The sequence below is a fragment of the Camellia sinensis genome, chromosome 4, assembly GCF_055761805.1.
Source record: "Camellia sinensis isolate YWXY chromosome 4, ASM5576180v1, whole genome shotgun sequence".
NCBI lineage: Eukaryota > Viridiplantae > Streptophyta > Magnoliopsida > Ericales > Theaceae > Camellia > Camellia sinensis.
This window is the reverse complement of record NC_138964.1, coordinates 159,880,433-159,899,224: the sequence shown is the minus strand read 5'-3', so window position 1 is coordinate 159,899,224 and position 18,792 is coordinate 159,880,433. Positions and strand designations below refer to the sequence as shown.

The 18,792-nt window shown below is 34.1% G+C and overlaps 1 protein-coding gene across 1 annotated transcript; it reads left to right on the top strand.

Annotated features, from left to right (window-relative positions):
• Positions 1-2,430: 2,430 nt before the first annotated feature.
• LOC145824167 (uncharacterized) lies at positions 2,431-3,701 on the top strand. The gene is made up of 2 exons (XM_082923781.1): positions 2,431-3,220; positions 3,484-3,701. Exons 1-2 carry the CDS (start codon positions 2,431-2,433, stop codon positions 3,699-3,701), a joined length of 1,008 nt encoding a protein of 335 aa, XP_082779907.1.
• The last annotated feature ends 15,091 nt before the right edge of the window (positions 3,702-18,792 follow it).

The following is an 18,792-nucleotide window of genomic DNA, read 5'->3' as shown; positions in this document are numbered from 1 at the left end:
GAGTTATATTATACATTGAGTTACCAAAATGTATTTTATTTATGTTTTGACGTACCAAAATCTATTTTATACAAGTTATATTGTATTAATATATTAATAAAAGTTATATTTTATAAAAGTTTCAGTTACGTGGTTTTATTTCTAAACCCTATTTGCTTAAAAGGAAACCCATGGATATGTTTGTTTTTATTTTAAAGAATAATTGGCTATAACCTTATGTGAAAATATGATTTGTGAATACCACCACAGGAGTCCCATGCCTTGGGGGACTTAAATAACCATTGGCTTAGTGATTGACCACTTTGTGGCCCAGTGTTTGTCATGGATCCATTGACCAGTATAGTACTAGTCACTTAGTGATGTACCGTGATTATAGTGATTATTTCAGTTTCTGGTACTTAATTAAATTGTGTATTCAACTCAACTCAATTTATAATGTTTTAGTTTAAATAAATATCCATGGCCATTTTGTGCCCTCATAATATAATATTTCTCACTCTGTTATGTGCTTATAGTTGTTACCCTTTTCAGGTGACGAGGTTTAGCGAGATCAAGATGGAAAATGAATCGCTATGTTATTTTTATTTTATTTTTTAAGATTTCTGTCTTCTATTATTAAACTCTTGTAATACAGTGAAACTCCAATGACTATGTTTTATTACCTTTTAAGTAAACGGTTGGTACCCAGTTATTTATTTTAATTTATTTAATTTATCCGCTTGCGCTGTAACTACAGAATTATCCGAATCACTTTATTTTATTTTATTTATCTTGTTACGACATTAAACCTTTGGGTACCGGGTTTGGGTCGTGACAAAAGTAGTATCAGAGCAAAGTTTGTTTTTTAAAAAATAAATAAATAAATAATTAAATGAATAAATAAAAAATATATATATATATATAGTACAAGTTTTTAAAATTTTATATAATTTTCCCCAAAAAAAAATGTATTAAACTTGCATTATTATGTGATATGTCTAACGCATATAAGTCATGTTATATATATGTCTAGGCTAAGTTTTCTTGTGTTGTAGGACATGGAAAACCTATTGGAGCTATTCTAGTACGAGCCCCCAGAAGCTCATCTCCTCCCGAACCAGTTAGAGGGCTGGGGTGACTCAGAGAGTCTGGTCAGGCAAGCCCATCCAACACTTGACCATCTCATGGAAAGATCCGTTTACTTACAGGCTGACCCTGATGAGGACTTATTATTCTGGAGACTTAGCCGAGATAGCACCCGCGAAAGGTACATAGGACCAACCCACGTTGTTGGTCTTGCTCCAGATATAGAACCACCACATTTTCTGGTCGCACCTCTACCCGTAGGCCTTGCAGAGAGGAGGGGACCTGCATATCCTAGTAGCCACCTTCGCACCACGACACCACCTCCCCAGCACATTGTTTATACCCCAGCTGTGGACTTTACCGACAGTGCATCATACCTGGAGACACCAATACGGATTACTGGACGGGAATTCTGGGGTTATGATCACGGTGCTCCTGTTTACGTGGTTCAGATAGTATGGAGCTGCTTCGGAGTTGAGCTTAGTGGGTGGGAGTTTGAGTCCATCATGCAAAGTGAGTTTTCGGAGTTGTTTCATGGACCAGTTCTCTGAGGCCAGTTCTCCTGGTGGCCTAATGGGTCATTTTAGATATCTGACCAGAAGACCCTTTTTGTGAGCTGACCATGAGTAGTCTAATCTTTTTGTATTAGTAGGATTAGACATTGATTTGTGACCGCCAGACTGACACCTTATATATGGTAACAATGATGTATCTGGTATTAATGTGATGTATATGTGGTAATGTTAAGATGATGGTAAAGTTATTATATTATATATGAAACTGGTGATATTAATAGCAAAACTAATATGATATATACAAATGTGGTAATAATAGAACTAATATGTTACATATGATGTTGTATCAAAATTGTTTCAATATGATATCACGCTTACATCATTTTACCTTGTAGTAATGGCCAACGAAGGAAATGAAAACAGATCATCAGTCAGCGGTACCATCCCAACGGAACAGATCATGGAAAGGGCAGTCATCAACTTTTTACAGGCCTTGCAAAGCAGCATAACCAATGGGACAGTAGAAAGATGAGAAGGATCGACTACGATCAAACAATTTCAAGATCTGAAACCCACCACGTTTATCGGCAGTCCAAACCCACTAGTAGCAGAGGCTTAGGTCAGGGACATGGAGAAAATCTTCCGTGCACTACCTTGCACAAAAAGACAGAAGGTGACTTTTGCCACCTTCACCTTCAAAGACGATGCACAGGAATAGTGGCTCCTTACCTTGGAAAAGGAAGATATTGTGACTTAGGCGAGGTTTTTAGAAGTATTCTATGAAAAGTACTTTCCAGATTCACTACGGGAACAAAAAGCGTCAGAATTCATACATCTAAGGTAAGGAACCATGATAGTAGCCGAATATGAAAGTAAGTTCACACAGCTGGCACGGTTCGCGACATATGTCATTCCCACCGAAGCCCGAAAAGCCAGGAAATTTGAAGCAGGGTTGGATCTTGAAATTAAGGACAGGCTAGAGGTTCTAAAACTACCAACCTACGCGGCGGTGGTAGATCGAGCGTACATTGCGGAAAAAGGAATTAAAGCTTTGCGATCTGGGGAGCCAAGTCAAAGGAAGCGATTTTGGGAAAGAGATAACAGAAGGCCCAGTGTCGCACCTCCCAAGAGAATAAATACAAGCACAACCAGTTCAACCGGTCCAAGCAATCAAAGTCCTACAGACCCTAAAGGTGGCATCATTCCAGCTTGCTCTACCTGTGGAAGGACTCATTGGGGACCATGCCGTCAAGATACGAGAGCATGCTTTAGATGTGGCCAAGTTGGCCATTTACTGAGAAATTGTCCAAAGCTCGTCCGCCCTTTTGAACCAGTCCGAAAACCCGCAGTACCTGAAGGAGCGAGAAAAGACCAAAGACGCCAAGGAAGAGCTTTTGCCCTGGTGCCTGGAAACCTAGAAGTTACTGAAAATGTTGTGTCAGATACACTCTCTATTTGTGGTCACTTAGCCCATGCTCTCTTTGACTCTGGTTCAACCCATTCTTTTGTTACACCACACTTTGCTACCAAGTTAACGCCAATACCCGAACCCTTAGGATACATACTATCTGTGTCTTTTCCCTCTGGAAATTCCACCCTTAGTATTGATGTGTACAAATCTTGCACTGTATCCTTAAAAGGTGAAACCTTACACGTAGACTTGATACCCCTTGGCATTAGTACCTTTGATGTAATCTTAGAATGGATTGGCTAGCTGCTAATCGTGCCTCTATCAATTGTAAAGCCAAAAAGGTGCTCCTCAGGTCACCAAACCAACTCGAGCTTGTCTTCGAAGGAACTAGAGCCTCTCCCCCTCCCTGTATTATATCCTTCATAACAGCCCAACGACTGCTAAGAAAGGGTTGTTGTGGTTGTATCTGTTATGTGATTAATACTCAACAAGAGACCCCCACAATTGATGCGATCCCCATAGTTCGAGAATTTCCGGACATGTTTTCTGAAGACCTGCCTGGCACCGTAGTTGATCGGGAAATCGAGTTCACCGTTGAAACTCAACCTGGTACCCAACCAATCTCAAAGACCCCTTACCGCATGTCCATGGCAGAATTGAAAGAACTAAAAACTCAACTCCAAGAATTACTGAATAAAGGCTTCATCTGACCAAGTACTTCAGCATGAGGAGCTTCGGTGCTGTTCGTAAAGAAAAAGGATGGTACAATGAGGTTATGTATTGACTATCGAGAACTAAATAAAGTCACCATAAAAAATCGGTACCCCTTGCCACGAATCGACGACTTGTTTGATCAACTTCAAGGCGCCCAAGTGTTCTCAAAAATTGATTTGCGTTCTGGTTACCATCAACTAAAAGTCAAAACGGAAAGCATCGAAAAGACTGCCTTTAGGACCCGTTATGGGCACTACGAGTTCCTTGTCATGCCATTTGGCATCACCAATGCTCCAGCGGCCTTTATGGACCTCATGAATCGAGTGTTCAAACCCTATCTTGACGAGTTCGTCATTGTCTTCATAGACGACATTCTCATATACTCTAAATCGCTAGAAGATCATGAACACCACTTGCGAAAAGTTCTACAGACATTACGTGATCACAAACTTTATGCCAAGTTGAAGAAATGCTAATTCTGGATCACTAATGTACACTTCCTCGGTCACGTCATTAACAAATATGGCATTTCAGTTGATCCCCAAAAGGTTGCAGCAATCGTGGATTGGCCACGACCTACTAATGTATCCGAGATTCGAAGCTTCTTGGGCCTAGCCGGCTACTACCGGTGCTTTGTGCAAGACTTCTTGAAGATAGCTTCACCATTGGCCCAGCTAACTCAAAAGAACACACCCTTTGAATGGACGGACAAGCAAGAACGTTGCTTCCAAGAATTGAAGGACAGACTCGTGACGGCTCCAATACTAGCGCTCCCCGTGGAAGCAGAAGGGTTTATAATTTACAGCGATGCCTCATACAATGGTTTGGGTTACGTTCTTATGCAAAACGGGAAGGTCATTGCTTATGCCTCTCGCCAACTAAAAACTCACGAAAGGAACTATCCAATTCATGATCTAGAACTGGCTGCGGTGATCTTCGCCCTCAAAATCTGGCGTCATTATCTCTATGGAGTAGCCTGCGAAATCTACACTGATCACAAAAGTCTCAAATATCTGTTTACACAGAAGGAATTGAATATGAGGCAACGACTATGGCTAGAATTCATGAAGGACTACGATATAGAGATTCATCATCATCCCGGCAAAGCTAATGTAGTAGCAGACACACTAAGCCGAAAAACGACCAAAAGTTTGACATGTACACTCGTTCCCCGCAAGATCCATGGATTGCTCGCCAACATAATCGTGGAACCCGAGTTGATGGAAGAAATTAGAGCCCGCCAATGTGAAGACAAACTTTTGAAGAAAAAGTACGAGGAACAAGGAAACACACCTGATCCTGACTTTACAATTAGCAATGGGATACTAAAATTTTGAAATCGAATTTGCGTACCCGACCTTCCAGAACTCAAGAAAAGGATATTGGTAGAAGCTCATAACTCGAGGGTTGCAATCTATCCTGGCAATACGAAAATGTATCACGATCTGAAGGAATACTTCTGGTGGACCGGAATGAAGAAAGACATAGCAAGCCATGTCTCCAAATGCCTGCGTTGTCAACAAGTTAAAGCGGAACATCAGAGATCTACAGGAATGTTGCAACCACTCCCTATTCCTAAATGGAAGTGGGAACACATTACTATGGACTTCGTGGTCGGGCTACCACAATCTTTTTCAAAGAATGATGCAATATGGGCCATAGTAGACCGATTAACAAAGTCAGCACACTTTCTACCAATCAAAATCATGTACCCTCTAAATAAGTTTGCCACTTTATATATCAAGGAGATTGTTCGGTTGCATGGTATCCCAGTATCAATCGTGTCTGACCAAGATCCTCGTTTCGTGTCTCATTTCTGGAATAGATTACAAGAAGCTTTGGGAACTACACTAAAATTCAGCACGGCCTATCATCCACAAACCGATGGGTAATCCGAAAGAACAATCCAAACGTTGGAAGACATGTTACGTGTATGCGTGTTGGACCTCAAGGGTAACTGGGATGAGCACCTACCTTTGGTGGAATTCGCCTATAACAACAGCTACCAGGCAAGCATTGGAATGGCGCCGTACGAAGCTCTATATGGAAGAAGATGTCGATCACCTCTGTGCTGGACGGATTGTTAGGCCCCGAAATCGTGCAAGTCACTAGTGAGAAAATCCAACTCATTCAACAGCGAATTCGCACCGCTCAGAGCCGCCAGAAAAGTTATGCAGATACTCGAAGACGAGACTTGGAATTTCAAGTAGGGGACCATGTGTTTCTCAAAATCTCCCCAATAAGAGGAGTAATCCAGTTCGGAAAACGCGGGAAACTAAACCCACGTTACATCGGGCCATTCGAGATACTGGAAAGAATTGGTCCTGTAGCGTATCGCCTTGCACTACCTCCTGAGCTATCTAATATCCACAACGTGTTTCACGTTTCAATGCTCCGACGGTATCTCCAAGATCCAGAACATGTCATCGATTATGAGAACTTGGAGGTTCGAGAAGATCTTACCTACGAAGAACAACCAGTGCAAATTCTCGATCATCGTAATCAAGTTCTCCGAAATAAGACCATACCATTGGTAAAGGTCTTATGGCAAAATCATCACATCGAAGAAGCTACGTGGGAAATCGAACCACAAATACGAGCTAAATACCCGCACCTCTTCGAAGGTTAAGGTACGTCAAGTTTGAGGACAAACTTCTGTTTGGAAGGGGAGAAATGTGACACCCCGAACGTTTAGTCAAGTCCACATAAATATTTTTATTTATATATAATTATGGTTGCACGTGATGATAGATTATTAAATGAATAAATGTATAAATCTAAAATGACGTTGGGTTATTAATTAGGGATCATTATTTAAGGCTAAATTAACACAAATATAAAATTTATAATACAAATTAAAGTTAAAATAAAAGGGAATAATAATAATAATAATAATAATAATAATAATAATAATAATAATAATAATAATAATAATAATAATGAGTGTGGTAGTAAAATAAATATTTAATTTTCTATTGATATATGATAGAATGTAATTTAATTAAGAATTAATTTAATTATATAGTAATATTAAGAATCTGGGCTAAAATGTAAATATCTTATATATATATATATATATATATATATATTTAATGGATAAGTGACAATCTAAGTTTTAATGAAGGAGATCGGAGTGGATTATGAAATTGGATTAGATCGCCACGCGTCGGCCTCGGGGCGTTTCTACTTCGCTATAAATTGGGAAGAGTTGAACAGAAGCATAAGAATGATTGGAAATCAGTGAGGAAAGAAAGGAAAAAGAAAAGAAAGAAAATGAAAGAAAAGAGAGAGGGAGAGATACGTAAATAAGTTGGGTTAGTGGAGTAAGGCTAAGGGTCACTATTAAGGTGAGTTATATTATACATTGAGTTACCAAAATGTATTTTATTTATGTTTTGACTTACCAAAATCTATTTTATACAAGTTATATTGTATTAGTATATTAATAAAAGTTATGTTTTATAAAAGTTTCAGTTATGTGGTTTTATTTCTAAACCCTATTTGCTTAAAAGGAAACCTATGGATATGTTTGTTTTTATTTTAAAGAATAATTGGCTATAACCTTATGTGAAAATATGTTTTGTGAATACCACCACGGGAGTCCCATGCCTTGGGGGACTTAAATAACCATTGGCTTAGTGATTGACCACTTTGTGGCCCAGTGTTTGTCATGGATCCATTGACCAGTATAGTGCTAGTCACTTAGTGATGTACCGTGGTTATAGTGATTATTTCAGTTTCTGGTACTTAATTAAATTGTGTATTCAATTCAACTCAATTTATAATGTTTTAGTTTAAATAAATATCCATGGCCATTTTGTGCCCTCATAGTATAATATTTCTCACTCTGCTATGTACTTATAGCTGTTACCCCTTTCAGGTGACGAGGTTTAGCGGGATCAAGATGGAAAATCAATCGCTATGTTATTTTATTTTTTATTTTTTTTAAGATTTCTGTCTTCTATTATTAAACTCTTGTAATACAGTGAAGCTCCAATGACTATGTTTTATTACTTTTTAAGTAAACGGTTGGTACCTAATTATTTATTTTAATTTATCTAATTTATCCGCTTACGCTGTAACTACAGAATTATCCGAATCACTTTATTTTATTTTATTTATCTTGTTACGACATTAAACCTTTGGGTACCGGGTTTGTGTCGTGACACTTAATCCCTATTAAACAGTACAGTACAGTACAGTAAACAAAACAGTTACAGAGACAGGAGGGGGAACTAAGGCACCCCTAAGCCATAACTTGACAGGCTCAGAACCTCGCAGTGAGGCACAGTGGTTGGCTTGACAAAACTGGAGCTTACCCCAACGCTTCTAACCACGGTCTGGTGCCTGTACAGCTACATATATATATGAGCAGTGAGCTAAAGCCCAGTGAATAACGTAATGCGTAAAGAGGTTAAGAATGAATGTCCTTACAGTAATGAAAACAGTTCGTTAATTCAGCATATCAGTCATTCAGTCATATGTAGTACATCCATTAGCATAACAGTACAGTAAACAGTAGGTCTTAAAAGACCGAACAGTAAATGATGGCTATCAATCAGTAAACAGTAGTGGTTCCAATAAGGGAACCGACAGAGATCTCTGTAACAGTAACAGTAAACAGTAGTTGCTAAGGATGCCACAATACAGTTCAGAATATAGGACATACATTCATTCAATTAGCAGTATCAGTTCAGAAAGCAGTACAGTTCAATTGTTCAGAAGATAATCATTTTGAACATATCTTTACACAGTTGTTACTCACAGAGTTCTGGGCTATAAGCAGCTAGAGCGTGTCCCCGAAAGCCAACCCTAAACAGTTAACAGATTGAACACACACTAAGTTACACAGTTGGGAAAGATAATAACTTAATCCCTAATTTGTCTCAGTGTGGTTCTACATCTATATCCTCATTAAGATGCCTTAAACTAGGCCTAATAATGCCTAGGATGAGATGAGGATGCAAAGATGCACTTTAAAAGTATTTTCAGAATTTTCAGAAAACAGGGGTCCCGCTCGAGCGTAGGTTAATCCGCTTGAGCGGACATGCAGACAAAGGTTTCCGCTCGAGCGTAGAATTTAGGGATAGCAATGGATAACCTACCCTGTGGGTATCCATGGAGACCCAACCCAAATACATGGGTTTTCTCCTCTTTTTCTTATCCATTGGGTAGGGTAAGTGATATTCTTTAAATATCCACAGAGGATGGGTTGGGAATGGGTACCCACTAATTTCCCCATATGTTTTTTTTTTTTTTTTTTTTTTTTTTTTTTTTTTTTTTTAAGATTCACAACCAAAACTAAATATACATTCAATCTTTTTTCTTTTTTTTTTATTTATTTTTTCAGGTTCACAACCAATTTTTTTTTTTTTTTTAAGATCCACAACTAAAGCTAAATATACCTCCAATCTTTTTTATTTTTATTTTTAAGGTACACAACCATTTTTTTTTTAATTTTTAAGATTCACAACCAAAGCTAAATATACATTTAATCTTTTTCCTTTTTTTAATTTTTTTTTTAAGGTTCACAACCATTTTTTTTTTTTTTAAAGATTCACAACCAAAGGTAAATATAAATATAATCTTTTTTCTTTTTTTTTTAAATTTTTTTTAAGGTTCACAACCAATTTATTTATTTTTTATTTTTTTTTATTTTTTTTAAGATTCACAACCAAAGTTATACATTCAATCTTATTTTATTTTATTTGGCTCAACAATAAAATCAAATACACATTAATTAACATTGTCACATTATTCTTGTCAAATTTTATGCATATCTAGAATTTTTTAAATTTATTTAAAAAAAATTAAGGACACTGTCTAGTGTAGGTTTCGGTTTGCTTTTCTATGTTATTTTATTTTATTGTGTATTGTAATTTTCAGAATGGTTTGCTTGTTTCTGAAATTTCAATTAACGAGTATGAATCTATTTGTTTTATGTTATCACACAATTTATACAACATATATATATATATATATATATGAATGTATTTGAAAATAAGGAAATTGTAGAGAATCAAAACAAGCATGAGTCGTGATTGGTTAGAAATAATGGGTACAAAGATTTATTTGCTAGAAAAACAAAAAGGGGATACAAAGTCTTACTAAATAATTTTTTTTAAATTAAAAGAATTTTTCTTAGTTATGAACAGATTTAATTGAAATCAGCTTGTTTTCCAATGTTATGCTTCATTTATTTAGATAGAAAATATTTTTTAATGAAAAATATTTTTTATAAAAAAAATTCAAAATATATTTTTTTATATTTGGTGGTGGTGGTGATGGAACGAAGGTGAAAGTAGAGATTGCTACATAGCGGTGGGGTGATGGCGGCAGTGATGATGGTAGTGGCTATGGTGATGGTAGTGTGACAGTGAAAGTGAGAATAGTGGTGATGGTGTTGTGAAATTAGTAAAAATTTAATTGAAAAAACATTTTTTGTTTTTTAAAAGTAACAAACAACAAAATTCGTGGGGGACTAAAGGAAGAAGATGGAGGATGGATTGGGTGTGGTAATGCATAGATATCTTAAAATGAGTGGTTCAGATTTGTTAAAGGTATAATTAGATTTTGGATAAATTAAAATGAATGGTTCAAATTTGCTAAGAGAAAGATGGTTTAATGTCTAAAATGTCTGTGGTTAACAATTCCTTGTTTATGTCCTGATGCAATTTAATATGAGTCTTATAACACTTTCTTCAAACAAACTTTTTGATTGTCTCAAAATTATATATTTGATTATTATAAAACAAACTTTTTAATTAATTAATTAATGTGTATTTGATTTTGTTGTTGAACCAAATAAAATAAAATAAGATTGAATGTATATTTAGCTTTTGTTGTGAACCTTAAAAAAATAAAAAATAAATAAATAAATAAGTTGTTAACATTAAATATATTAAAAAAGAAAGAAAAAAGATTGAAGGTATATTTAGTTTTTGTTGTGAACCTTAAAAAAAAAGAAAAAAAAAAAAAAGAAAAAAGAAAAAGTGGTTGTTGTAGAATTACCCGCTCGAGCGTTCAGCAAAATAGTCAAAAGTGCTGGATGCGTGAAAATCACGCTCGGTTGGGTACCCGACACCCGCTCGAGCGTCAATTATTCCGCTCGAGCGGACTTCAAAATAGTGCAAAGTACTGGGAGCACGAATTTCACGCTCGAGCGCCAGTCACCCCGCTCGAGCGTGAGTTCAAAATCTGGAATTTCCAGATTTGAACTTCAAGCTCAAAACCAAGTTCAAACGCATCAAAACCAATCCTCTTGGGCTAATTTTCCAGAAAATTCCTCAAAACTCATAGTTTAACATGATTCAAAGTTCAATTTGTAAAATCAAAGCCTAAGGGAAGATCAATTAAACACAATTTCAAACCATCTTTCAAGAATATAATTCAAACATATCATGCATGAATTTAAACCATTTCAAAGTTTCAATTTCATGCTCTAGTGAGCCAATTCTTCAAGGACAAGATGAAATCATGGACTTAAACACAATATGAACATGCATATAACATTTTACCATGAAATCAACTCACAACTCAATAATTCAAACATGCATGCATGGAATGAGCTCAAATTCAACATTATTAGACTAAGACATGACTTGGCTCCTCAATTAGACATGAACCATGCAAGAATCAACTTAAACACAACAATGAGAGGTTGAATTTCCTTATCTAAGTCTTCAATCACAAGACTAGAAGCTTAATTAGGCAATTGTCCTTCAATCCTTCAAGTTCCCTAAGCCAACTCTCAAGAACACTCACTTCTCTCCCTCTCTCCCTCTTGGTCGGCAAGTCTAAGGAAGAATGGGCTGATGAAGTGTTGTAATGTTAGCATTAGAGATCAACTAAGAGGCTCATGAAAGTCCACTAGGTGGCAAAATGGCAATTAAGTCCAACTCTTGTAATTTAACTCATTTTAATTAATTTAATCATACCGAATCACATTTTAACTGAACATGCCATAAAATCACATTAATTCTACTGATCATGGAACACTAATCAATTTCTGGTTCGGCCGCCGATAAGGCCTTCAATTCGCAATTTAAACACAAAAACATGAACAGATAATTGAACGACAAATAGATAGATATACAATTAAATAGATATACTCAGTCAATTCAGTTCCAGATTTCAGTCAGTCTGTTCAGTATTTCAGTTGATTCAATTACTTATCAAAATCAGTTTCAGTTTAACAGTAATCGGTAGTTAATCGGTAAACAGTGACGAGGGTTGTTACATACACCTTTCATATTTTCAGCATAAGATGGATAGTATATTTAATAAATATAGTTTTATACTGGTATATATAGATAACATATTAATATTTAGCTTAGACAAAAATAGTCACATAGATCATTTATATATAGTATTAGAAGAATTTATAAATAATGAAATAATAATTAGTAAGAGAAAAATGGAATTAAATAAACCCCATATAGAATTTTTAGGAATGGGGTTAGGAGATGGAAAAATCATGCTACAACCTCACATAGTTAAGAAAATTTTAGATTATCCAGATAAATTAGAATATACAAAACAACTTCAATCATTTTTAGGAATTTTAAATTATGCACGAATGTACATTTCTAACCTTAGTAAAATAATAGGACCCCTATGTGGTAAGACCACGTCCACAAGACAAAAATATTTTAACTAACAAGATATAGTTTTAGTAAGAAAAATTAAAGATATTTGTAGAAAGTTACCCGATCTACAACTTCCCTTAGAATCAGAATATATAGCCGTACAAACATATGCAAGACAATTATGATGGAGAACAATATTATTAGCCAAACCCAGCAAATATGATAGTAAAAATAAAGAGCGCATTTGTAGATATAGCTCTGGAAAATTTAAAGAAAAAGATGCAACCATGACCAGCTTAGACTTCGAAATATTAGGAATAGTATATGTAGTAAACAAATTTAGACTATTTTTACACAAGCCCTCTACAATTAGAACAGACTGTGAAGATATAGTTAGATTTCATAATAAACTTAATGAGTGTAAACTTAGTACCAAAAGATGAGCAAAATTTTTAGATTATATAGTAGGACGAGGATATAAAGTAGAATTTGAACATATTAAAGAGAGTGATAATAAATTAACAGATTGGCTAAGTAGGAAAATTTATTTAGAAAAAAAAATAACCAATTTAATTTTTGTGCAGATAATGGAGAACAGCAAAACAATGAACTTTGGGGGATTTGCTCTTCCCATTTATGAAGGTAGAAACAAATTCAAACCATTAGCAGGAATCAAACTAGACACAGTTCAACAGTGTCTTTTAGATAACCTTTGGAACAATCTCAACCACCCAGCTAAACATTTGTCAGCCTTAAACTCCCTCAGTATATATTTTTCAAAAATCGAGAATAAACCTTTGTCTAAAAGCTTTTCTTTCTATGTAGTAGCTAAAGGAACCAAGCCTGGTATTTACCATGACTGGGTAGAAGTTGAACCTTTAGTTAAAAATTTTCCCATACCTCAGTTTAAAGGATTTTATGATTTCGAGTCAGCCAATACATATGCCCGTAGACAGATAGGAACAAGTTATTTTATCAGCCAAATAGCTAAAGATTATCTGGACACATTGAGCAAGATGCAATCCACAACTCTTGCTACTAGTGGAGTTCCAGTTAGCTAGATAACAGGAAGCAGTAGTACTAACCCTCAGCCAGATTCTCAAAACCCTCTCTAAATGTGTAGACATTGTAAAGGCCTTACCAGAAATTTTAAGAAAATTATAGATAAAGGCAAAAGGGCCAGTGAATAGTTAGACCAGCTCCGAGACGAAGAAAAACAATTGAGAGCTACCATTCGAACCCTAACCAACCAGCTTAAAAAACTAACTCCAGAAAAAAGCACCTACTACATTTCCTGACCCAGAAATCAGACAACTTACCAGTGAGGAATTTGAACAATTAAGTGCTATAATGTATTTCTTCAGGCATTCTATCATTCAATCTTTTTGTGACAAAAGCCGAGAAATGAAAGACCTTAAACCCTATATATATACCTTAACTGAAGATAGTAGAAATAATGAACTAGTCATTATATACTAGTTCCTTCAAGACCTCTCCTTTGCAGGAGTCCAATGCCCCGTAATGGATTATCAATGAACTTATCTCTATGAGGATGAAGAACAACCTGTTTACAAGAAGAAAGATGTATAGATAGACCAGAATATTTTGGAAGATGTCAGTGTAATCTAAATTTCAACATTTGCCTCTGCCAAATAAATCTAGCAACTTTTGAGCCACTAGAGATAGAAATTGAAGGCAAAACTCGTCATCTAATAGCCACCCAATTGTTAGATTACGGGTTTGTTTCTAGAATAATCTTTTCAAATCTAGACCAGACAGATAATTTTGGAAATAAACTTGCTTATTCAGTACTCTATGCAATGGAAGAGCATCATCCATTTGTAGAAGTATTAGTTGAAAGCAAGCTGCCAGAATGGAAAGCAATAAGGTGCATTCTCGCCAAGCATAAAATGTACTTTAGAGGAACTTCAACATTTCTAGGATACCCAAGACTTCTCAATCGGAGACCCTGTCCATGCAGAAAATTTTCACTCAGAGATCAGCTTCATAAATGGAGGACATTTGCTAATAATCCTCTATTAGCGTATAATGGAAATTATGGTCATCTAGTTTGTGAAGATAGAAATCAGAATATATACTGGAACCTAGCTATCCCAGGTTTCCCTTCAGCAAAGAAACATTCGTCTATGAAAGTCAATATCCCAACTATCGACATAGTGTCTCTCATGAGTCACCACTAGTGGGAGAAGAAGATAACCAATGGGAAAATGAACCAGATAATGGGGATGATTTCTACGATCAACTTTCAGCAGCAGATCGTGAAGATTTTTCAGATAGAATGTATGGGTGAAAAAAAAAGAAAAAGTGCACTCCATAATTAGACTCTTGCAATATTTTGGAAGTATTATAATCCTAAAAGTCCTTATTTCTAGACTTAGAGATTTTTTTTGCTCTTTGAAATTTTGTAATCCGCCTTGAAGATTCACTCCGTCATCCAAGTATCCACGTGTCTATATCAATTATTGGCATCTTAGAAGAAAAAGACAAAATTTGTAGAAGATAAGACTTCTCTTCAATGATCAGAGAAATTCATGCCAAGAAACGACAATAACTTTTGTAAATATTTGTATCTGTAATTATTTGCTTCTGCCAGTAGTAAGGCTTTTCCTTCACTCACTACTTTAATAAAGCAGATGACTCCTACCCTGCTTCATTAAAGAAAAGCTGTGAAAATCCTTACACGTGTCCTGTAACATATTATAGTGTCCAAATTTTATCTAAAAGAGAGGATTGAATGATGTGCGATGGGGCCCAAAGCAGTACCTGACATCATTATCCAAACCCTTTACTTGTTTTTATCTGCGTAGAAAGTTTGTCAAAAATATGCATATATTTGTATGCATAGTCTTTTTCTTTATTACTTGTAGAAATTTTTGAAAAAGCCTATGCCTAGGCTTGACTAAGTCTTAGACTTTTAGGAAAAGTTGGAACGTAAGGCATTAAGTCTAGGTTTTGAGTTTTTGTGTTTTTGTTTTTATCCTTCTATTGTATTGTATAAATTGGCATCCATGTCAACGAAATAAGCAATGAAAAAATTCTCTCCACTCTTCGTTGTAAAAATTTCCTCCAACTTTCATCTAAAAATTTATAAGTGTTCAAGTCTTTCAGAACCTCAAAGTCTGTAACATAATCTGTGTAACTATACTACTTATTAATATGAAGTGTGAGTAGTCTCTCTTTTTCCTTAGATATTTCAAAAGGGTAACTCTTCTGTTCTAAAAATCTATTTTCTTTTTGGAAAAATTAAGTTTATGGAATGCTTACTTGTTCATTAATAGTACATGCTTTGCACCTTCATAATATCTGTTGTTTTCTATTTTATTATTCAGTGACCTTAGCTGAAAAGCCTGTGTGAGCCGTGGTTAAGCATTTAAGAGCGAACTGTAGGCAGAAAGGGAAAAGTAAGAAATAGAAAATAAAAATATATTATGTTAAATGAGGCTTAGCTTCAAGGTGAGAGTACATGTAATGAAAGCAAACATTGCCTAAAAATAGTTTTACCAAAGAAAAAGAATTTAAGAATAAAATGAGAGCAACCTGAGTAGAAATATCAAGGAAATGTTTTTCATAAAAGAATTTTAAAATCAAAATTTGATGCCTTTAGAAGAAAAACTTAGAATTAAAATCAGATCCAGTACTGAGCTTATACAATAACTAGAAGATCAAAAATTAAGATATCAATTTCTGTTATCATTAACCTCTGGTAGATCTCTAGAAAATTATAGTTTGAAAACCACTCAAATAACTAGACAAATAACTATAAAACAATAAGCCTTACAGCTAGCCATACAACAGCTTGGAGATTTATTAGCATAACTGCAGAATTAATTAGATAATTCTTAGCCCAATTTCAAAATAGTGGTAGACCACTAACTCAACCCCCATAAAATTGGTATGTGTTCGGTTTTAGGACAGTTTAAGTTAGTTTATGCATTTTGCTTATGTAAATAGAGTAGTTTTTATTTTTGAACAATTTAGTTATAAATTTCATATTATAGTAGCTTTTAATAATTTTAAAGTATGATTTAATTTTGTATATGAAAAAAGTAGAATATTTAGATTTAGAACTCAACAATCATAATCATCGTCTTAATATAGATAAAAATAAATTTCGTTGTAATTTTGAAGGTACTTTTATGCATCAGCTTCATGGTGAACATAATTCTCAGTTAAATAGTATTATAGATCATTAGATTAATTTTGCAGAAAATATTAAAAAGGACGTAGATAAAATTAGTAATCTTTTTACTTCATCTATAGACCATTTTCGTAATACTCGCAATATAATTAAAGATCAATATAGAAAATTAGATTATATTCAAGACCAGTGTAGCTCATTCCTACAAAAAAGAGTAAATTTAAATTTAGAAAAATTTCCAACTAAGCTAGAAATAGAAACTCTAATATCAGTCATAAATAGCTCGAAGCAAATAGAGTTAGAATTTTCAATAGTCAGATAAATCAAATTGCTAAACAAATAGAACATATCAACCAAATTCAAGATAATTTAAAATAAAAATTAGAAATTTTAGAACAACTAATAAGATCTTAATTTATAAGTAGTGATAAAAAAGTTAATAGAGACTACTAGATTATTTTAAAACAAGCAGAAGACTTTCATAATAACCCAGAAGGAATTAGAAGCTATCATGGAATAAATTAGTTAGATAAAATATCAGTAAGACAAAATAATATAGAAATTTTATTTCTTATCCGATTATGTGAAAAATTTGAAGAACTATCAGAACAACTACACAATTTAGAAAATCGTTTAGCTTATTTAGAAAAAATAATACTTCAAAAAGGAAAAGGAGTAGAAGGACAAACAAACAAACCCCAATCTCAGATAAACGAAGAAGATATAGCTAAATATTTCGAAAAGCTTAAATTACCAAAGAAACGTGTTTGTAGAACTTACAAAAAATAAAAATGTTTAAACAGCTAATAAAAGGAAGTAGCAGCAAAAAACGAAATGAGGATGAAGATGTTAAAATGAAAGAATTTATAGACGTAGAACAACAAATAGAAAAATTTAAGAAGGAAAAATTAGAGTTAATCCCAGCTAAATATGTATATAAGCTAGGTAAGATTCATAAAAAAAATATCTATTTAAACACTATGGTGAACAAATGATTAGTGTAACGCATGAAGATGAAAAAATATAACTAAATTTAATAAATAGAGAAAGTTATAAATATGCTATAAATGAACACCTCAAAATGACTCACTTAGGATTAATTGTGGTAGGAGTTAAGGCTTTAACTAGAGAAAATTTAGGAACTAAAGTTTTTGTATGTCTTTATGATGATAGGTTTGATGATGTAGGACAAAGTATTTTAGGCAGCTATGAATTAAATATGAATTCAAAAGGAGGAATAGTTTATTTTACACCAGATTTCCTATTACCAACTTCGACCTTTCATAAAAAGATAAAAATAGGAATAAAAAGTAAAGGATACAAAATGAAAAAGGGAGAAAAGAATTTATTAGTTTGCACAAAATTTTTAGGCTTAGCAGTCTCAGAATGTAATACTCATTATAGACTTACAAATGATCAAATAGTTAAAATATTAAACGCAAAAAGAATAAAGGCACTACCAGCTAAAAAAATATAATTCTGAAGATAATGCAGCACTAGATTGGAATTTAGGAGATTTTCTAGGACAAAAGAGGTTAGCTCTTCAATATAACTTATTATATCAAAAAGCAGATGGAAATTATGCAGTAAGGTTTACTTAATATACGTATGTAGCACCAGAAAAATCTGAAGATGATGAATTTAGTAGTATAGATAGGAAATAAAATCAAGATATTCATAGTGACATAAATCAGCTTTATGTAATGACAGAAGAAAAACCAATATTACAAAATAAGATATATAATATTGATGGGATAGATTTAGAAAATTTTACCCTAAGCAATATGAATAAAATATTAGATACTAGATACTATGAATATATAGTTAGAAGAGATACTCATAATGAAGTAGTGTCATTTTTAGACCAAGAATTTCATATTGAATATGTAGATGATATTATAGAAGATAAAATACATCCTAACAAAATATTTAAAATACCAAAACAATCTAACTTATAAGACACTTTTTTTATGAACACACAAACAACAAAAAACACAGGAACTAGTAACCCACAACATACGGTAGAAGATCTAGTAGAACCAATGCATTATGCAATAGGAGGAAGAAGACCATTAACCAATACAGGACGTAGTAAAGCAAATCTAAATAAAAGTTATAGATTTCGTAAAAAGCATAGACAACCAGATATGAGTATACAATTACAGCTAACAAATAACCAAGGAACCCTTTTAGACCTAGCTAGATTCGATCCTCAAATATGACAAGAAGTAATAGAAAAATGGGAAAAGGATGTGGTAAAGGCATGGATGAATAATCCCTTTGAATCAATCGACATGTGGGAATATATGGAAACACTTTTAGGAGATTCAGCTTTTAATA